This window comes from Caenorhabditis briggsae (genome assembly GCF_000004555.2).
Source record: "Caenorhabditis briggsae complete genome, chrX, whole genome shotgun sequence".
Taxonomy (NCBI): Eukaryota; Metazoa; Nematoda; class Chromadorea; order Rhabditida; family Rhabditidae; genus Caenorhabditis; species Caenorhabditis briggsae.
This window is the reverse complement of record NC_013491.2, coordinates 2,054,040-2,061,216: the sequence shown is the minus strand read 5'-3', so window position 1 is coordinate 2,061,216 and position 7,177 is coordinate 2,054,040. Positions and strand designations below refer to the sequence as shown.

Genomic DNA, 7,177 nt, shown 5'->3' with positions numbered 1-7,177 from the left:
AGATGCTAAAATTCAAAAGAAACACATTTTTACCTTCGCTCCAATTTGGTTTCCGCACTGTCCGGCCTGAATGTGGACGATCTCACGCATTTTCTGAAAATATTAATTTTATAGGGGTTGTTTGAATTCGAAAAGCGAGCTGGCAAAAAACGAAGCCAAAGGAAGAATGAGACCATAAATGAAATCCCCACAAAAGGAGATGTTGGATGAGGGCGGGGCCATAAAGGACCGAGGTAGCGGATCCGGGTGTCGTTCTATTAGAGGTTTTACGGTATTTCAGTAGCAAATACAAATATATTGCTGATAATTGAGAATTCCAACACTTTTTTACTGGAATTTTTTCAAAAAATTTTGGTTTATAATTATAGGCTTGGGCTGAAACGCCTTGTTCACATCAGTGCCGGAAAAAAACGTTTTGGCCTAAGCCTAAAATACAATAAACGTAATATTTTGTGAAAAATTCCTGTCAAAAAGTACCGAAAGTCCCAAGTATAAGTAAAATGTTACATTTTCCATTGGATTTTTTAAAGACCATTCTGTTTTTTTTCTGTATTTCGGGAATAGGGTTTCCAGATTAAGCCTGTTTGGGACCGTTGTCGTACCCTTGGGACCGTTGTCGTACCCTTGGGACCGTTGTTGTACCATTGGGACCGTTATCGAAACGTTGGGACCGTTTTCGGGACATTGGGACCGTTGTCGAAACAATGGGACCGTTTTTACAATTCTTGGGACCAGTGTTCCGATAGTAAGCGATGTTTTAGCAGAGGGATCGATTGGGTAGAAACCAATTATGATACCCTTCTTGTCAGCAGGACAGTCGACCAACGCTCTGATTATATCTTCAAAGTTATGAAGAAATTTCAACTTGGAGGAATGAGCAGCAACAAAATTGGCTTCCACTGGAGCATTACACACCAAGGAAACGTGGACAACTAGGAAGACGAGGAGAAGTTTGAGAAACATTTTGCTGATGGAAATTGTAGTAAAGACGAGTGTGCTGATCATTTTTCATAATTTCGAAAAGGCCCAAAAATGTTTTTAAGTACCCGAAACCCCGCCTCAGAAAGGCCATTTTTCGAAAAAAAAACTCGTTGTGGCCTAGAATTTTCACTTTCCCCATCGTCAGTTTTCGCCCTTTTTGGTCATTTCTCATGGGTTCCTCTACAATTTTCTTACTTAAATAAGATGGAAAAAATGGAACAGCTAATAAATCACCGATTTCAGTAAGAAAAACCTGGGAAAACCCATACTAAATATTCGAAAACTTGAATAATTCACTTTTCTGAAACATGACCTCGTTGAAGCTGGTTTTCTGTCGCTTAGAAAAGTTTTTGAGCGTTTTTGTTAAGATTTTCAGAATCAGGACTGGCATTTATAGAATTCTGGACATTTGAAATGGATAGTGTAGATGACGGAGCACATAACTTCTAGCTGAGAACTGTCTTGCGGCCTAATTCCTATGCGAGCTGTGTGGAGAGCATGACAAAAAAGTTGAACACATTTGAGAGTGAAAGTGGACAAGGGTTTTGGGATTCCATAATAAATAGATCAGCTCCAACTTTTGCATTTTCCGCAAACACCGTCTTGCGCGAATCTCTCAGGACAGTGAGCTCGTTGTTGTGGGTCATATCTTTCAGACAAGATAACAACAACTGAATTCGTACAAAAATGTACTTATAATTGCACTGCGTCAATTTTCAGCCACAAATGCGCTAAATGAACTTTGATTGGGCTAAAACGAAAAAAATGGACGAACAACATTTGGATCTTGGGTTATTTTCACTACCACATGTTATGATAACGCGGATTTATCTTTTTTATTCAATATAAAGTCGATTCAAAACTGATTGAATGATAAAAACTTGTGCTGACAAAAAACACATTTGAACGTCGCGCTATGTTATTGTGTTATTGGGGCACACTTGCTGCATGAACTTCTTTTCCAAAAAGCCACGTTTCACTGATTTCTTGAGCTTCTCGCAATTTGCAAAGCTGACGAATATAAGATTTTTAATTACCGGAAGATGGAGATGCCTCCAGAGAGGGCAACCAAGCAGAGGGATCGCCAAAAAACATGACATTTCTTCCTGAAAGTCACTATAATTTATTCCGAACTGCAAACATCTGTCCAGTGACTCACTGCTCCCCATGCTTTCCTCAAAACGTTTCATCGATTTTTAAATCATTTTTACGGTTTCTTTCTTGTTTCTTTATCTTTCCTTTTGAATAATTCTTACATTTTACACGTTTATTGGCTGTAGAAACCCATAAAAAGCAAAAAATCCAAACTAGATTTAAATTTTTTTGGCATCATTTTTACAAGAAGATCATCATAACAATAATATGTAGCATTTATAGGTTTTACTTATATTTGTAGAATCCCTCTCCCGATTTGCGACCAGTCTTTCCAGCGTCGACGAGCGAGTCGAGAAGTGGACTTGGCTTGAAGGCGACCTCGTCTGGGTACTGCTTGTGCCAGCCGTCCATGATGAACTTGCAAGTGTCCAATCCAACGTAGTCGGAGAGCTCGAATGGTCCCATTGGGTATCCGGCTCCCAACTTCATGGCTACATCGATGTCTGGCATTGAGGCGTCACCACGTTCGTAAAGGCGCAGAGCCTCGAACATGTATGGGACCAGAAGGCGGTTGACGATGAATCCCGGAGTGTCCTGGAAACACAGAATTCGTTATGTTTTGGTCGACTCAGCGGTATTTGATTCGCTTTTGGGCACTTCAACCCTCTTTCGATAGCTATCATTGTGCTAGAAGCCACCACACCTCCATTTTTCTGATTTTTTGCGAACTACGTCAAAAATCAATATTATTGAACATATAGATGGTCAGTTCGTAACATTTTTCCAGTTGGAAAAGCAATCACAAGCCTTAAGGCTCGCAGGCGACACAGTTAGCCAAAGTCACCTCATCCAAATCATCAAATACTCACCTTGCACGCGACGGTGGTCTTTCCGACGGCCTTTCCGTACTCCATAAGCTTCTGGAAAGTGTCATCGGAAGTGTCGTTGTGACGAACAACCTCAAGAAGCTTCATCATGGGCACCGGATTGAAGAAATGGAGTCCTCCAAAACGAGTCTTGTCCTTGAGGTTCAGTCCAATGTCAGCCAAACGGAGCGACGAGGTGTTGGTGGTGATGAGTGTGGTTCTGTAAGAATAACGAGTTTTAGTAAGGTGTTTAACATCTTGTTGGAGTGTACGATAAAATTCAGTACGATAAAAGGCGTAGATTGAAACTCGAATGCTGCTCTAGCTTTTACGTTAGCTAATGAAGATTAGTGAGCTCCAGAGTCCTACTAGCAACTATTTTCAAGCGTGTTGTGCCACTTGAAACCGCTGCTCTTCATAATCCGGTTGTTGCTGTGCTGTTAGCTAAATGATAATTCTGGAGATGATCTTTAACGTGCAACCAGTTGCCTTCTATCATCAGTCTCTTCATGTTGACATGATCCATCATTTGAGGCTTCCAGGACTTCTGTTAGTGTTACCTAGCCCTGAAAGCTGAACGCATCTGATTCCTTAGCCAAAGTACGATCCAGTGCTAGCTTCTTTCCTAGATTCTGTACAAGGACTATGCACAGTGCTTCAGAATCGCCAATATTTTGCCATTTGTAGAGCCTGACGACTTTAAAGTCAGCCGACGCCTACCGAAGAGGCATATGATGCTCAATCCTTGCTGAATGATGTTCTAAACGTTCTGATGGCAAAACTTTCCCCACCCTGAATACTGATTCCGGCAAGATTCAGAGTTCAGCGTTGTCTAGCTTGTACGTCTAATTCTAGGACATTTTCGTTCCGTTACTTCCACACGCTGCAGTTCAATTTCACAACCTGAAATAATGAAAACTTACGGCTTAGCAGCAGCTTCGACCTCAGCGAACAGCTTTCTCTTAATATCGATGTTCTCGACGATGGCTTCAATAACCAAATCCGCATCCTTCACAGAGTCCGACACATTTGTTGACATCTTGATTCTGTCGAGAACGGAGCTGACGAGCGCTGTCTGGGCCTGTAAGATTTCTCCATTTCCAAATAATTCAACCAACTTTTTGGATGAAATGAAGGAATCTTACCTTTGCATCATCGGCGTGCTTCTTCTTAGCTACTCTCTGAAGACTTGACTCGATTCCCTTTTGTGCCTTGTCCAACGCCGATTGATTGCTGTCTACAACGACCACATTGAGCTTGGCGTTAGCGGAGACTTGAGCGATTCCAGATCCCATCAGTCCGGCACCAATGACGGTGACATTGTTGATCTTGGAGAGTTGTGCGGTGGTGGAGAGTCCACGAACGGCGGCGGTGCAAGTCGAACTGAGCATTCTGAAAACGAAGTATTTGAATTTCGTATTCTATGTATGAAAAGAACAGTAAGAAATTCTATTAAAAAAATGAGGATTTAGAAAAGAAATACTGCGCGTTGCCATTCTACGAATACACAACTGACGACTTGGGACCGCGCAAACGGTGTGGGCCATCTAATTATTTCAATCAATAGAGGGGGACAAAAACCGATTGTGTGTGTGTCTCCGGAGGACGGACTGCATGTAGGACGGGGGTCAACCACGTTGGCAGACGCTATCGTTCACCACGTTTCTCTCCGTCTCTTCACTCGACACACTCTCTGGCTACGTGTGTATCTGTCTTTTTGGACTTTGGTGGCTACACTGTACCTGTGTTGTGTAGGAAGAAGACAACAACAATGGGTTGAGATTGGGAGAGAGAGATAGTAGGGAAGAGACGCAGAGAGAGTAATGTGGTGGAGTGGCTGAACGTAACGAGCCGGTTGTTGAGCTAGAACTAAAGATATTGAATTCTGATATATGATTGGTCTGATAATGATAAGCGGTGGGGGCAAAGTCGAGAAACTGAAAAGAAGAAAAAAAATAGACAAATAAATAAAATTTATAGTTACAATAGGGAAGAAAGGTAATCATATTAAATCATATGTTTGTTGCTCAATTATTCAATTTTGATTTTTCAAAAAATGTTCTAATAGAAGCCCACTATATACGTGCACTTTGAGCCCAATTGTCTCGGTTGCTTCAAAAGATATCAAAATTTTGCCAATTAATAAAATGTTCATCATAATATGAACATTATTTTGTCACTTAACTATTCGATATCTCTCGCAGGTACCGAGATAATAGATCTTAAAGTGTACGTATAAGGTCCGCTTCTATTAGAACATTTACGGTATTTCTCGAATGGAATCAAAAACATACATACAAGATAAGCTTTTGAGTTTCGTAGATATCTTCAGGGTTTTTATTAGTCTATTAGTCCAACCATGTACAGGGACCGTGTTGAAATCATGTTTTGAATCAATTTTGTGAGTGTCAAGTTGTTTCTGGCTCAGAAAAAGTTGCCTTCTATAGTAATCGCCAAAAGTTTTTCACGTTTTTTTTCCAAGTTGCAAATGACCATGCAAATCCTTTAATCCGTGACCGTTTTTTTCTGGCAAGTTCTTTCTCAAATGAATCTTCCATTTGTCAGAACTTTCTTATTAGTTTTTGTAACAGTGAACTTGATTCCGAAAACTGATAAATTGTACAGTGTAAAATTGACGACGGATAGGTCAGTTGCCTGGGGCAGCTACCCTCCAACCCCTTCTAAAGGTTCCCTCTAACCACGCAACGACACTCCGCTATTCCGCTCGGCGCGCGCACAGTTTGAATTTAGTTTTGAGTGATTGCGAGCTTGGATTTGGCTCGTGGTTGTTCTAGGGACTCTTTTAAGGAATTCAAGTGAGTTTGTTTCAATTCTAAGCTTTTATTTGGTGTTTCTTTCTAAATTGTTCATAATAAACCGATTTTGTTACATTTCTTGTTGATTTTTTTCTATTTTATCACAGGAACCTGATACCCCGGACATAGTACGGGCAATTGGTCTCATTTCACTTATTGAATTTCTCTCCATTATTTGAATGATAGGTTACTGTCTTCTTTTGAATGAAACAGTTTTCTCTATTTTCCATTGAAATCCATTTTTGAACAAATCCGTATGGTTAATGTTTAAGTCTAAAAGAAAATATTTTTTTCGTTTACTCACATGAACCTTAAAATCCCAAGTACCCTCTGAATCAATGTACCCTAAAACTCAATATCTCCTTTTGATACATCTTCGGCTACAGTGCAGTACTTTCTAGATTGCGCAATCTCCCATTGGTGTGAGGAACACCTGAATTAGGTCGACAACTGCTCATCACTCCGGAGCGTTTCTCTCCGTCTCCCACTCTCTTCATATAACCGCAGATATCCATATTAAAAGGCGTCAAATTACTTATTATGATGCATTGCTCGTAATGTCGTTGACACAGTCCTGTCGATTTCCTCATTTCTTTCCGCTACCATCTACGTTCATCGATACGTTCCAGAAACAGAGACAAACTGTGTTGACTGTTTTCAAGTTTAAAACCAACTCTCTTACATTCTTATACTTTACTTTTTTGCTCTACCTCCAATGTTCTAACTTAATCACAATTAGCTTTTCCAGACAACAAAACCACCGAAAACATGGATTCCGATAATGATGATGTTCAGCTGAACGACTCGACAAAGAAAGGAAAATTTCCGACAAAGGAAGATCGAGAGGTGGAGATAGTAGGAAGATTCCTCAAGAAGAAAGAGCCTCATTTGGAAGGATTCGTTTGTTACCTTAGAAACTGCTCATTCGGTAGGGCCACGACACACCTATTATTACACGATTTCGATACAAATTCACTGCCTCATGGTAAACATATTAGTTAGAATTTCCCGTGGAGGATGGTCAACCTTGATATCCTGAAAAAATATTAGGTTGGAAGGAAAGTAACTGTCCATTGCTTCATTGGAAAATAATTCGAAAACGAGTTCAACACAAGATTAGCAGTATGCACCCTCGTGGTCCACAACATGTTGCCAACATTCAGGTAACTTGTGCATACCCCTCCAATCGCAAGCTGACATCGAATAGAATTATTCATTTTTCCCAGTTTTTTTCTCGTCAACATTGTGAATTTCCTTTCCCTCCAGGTGGCGTGTATATCTCCGAATAACCGATAATCTGAAAAAGGCACAGATTATAAAAAGGTGCGGGAGCATGAAAGTCATGTCGTACCTGAGACGCTTTGGCTGGACTGTTCTCCTTTACTCCGTTAAAGCATACTTGCAACAAGCCGGGCCGGG

At 40.6% G+C, this 7,177-nt stretch overlaps 1 protein-coding gene across 1 annotated transcript; it reads right to left on the bottom strand.

Annotated features, from left to right (window-relative positions):
- Window positions 1-2,361: 2,361 nt before the first annotated feature.
- On the bottom strand, window positions 2,362-4,333 carry CBG16139 (the record flags this gene model as incomplete). Its single annotated transcript, XM_002643431.1, has 4 exons — window positions 2,362-2,670; window positions 2,946-3,162; window positions 3,866-4,023; window positions 4,088-4,333. 4 exons carry the CDS (start codon window positions 4,331-4,333, stop codon window positions 2,362-2,364), a joined length of 930 nt encoding a protein of 309 aa, XP_002643477.1.
- Between the last annotated feature and the right edge of the window lie 2,844 nt (window positions 4,334-7,177).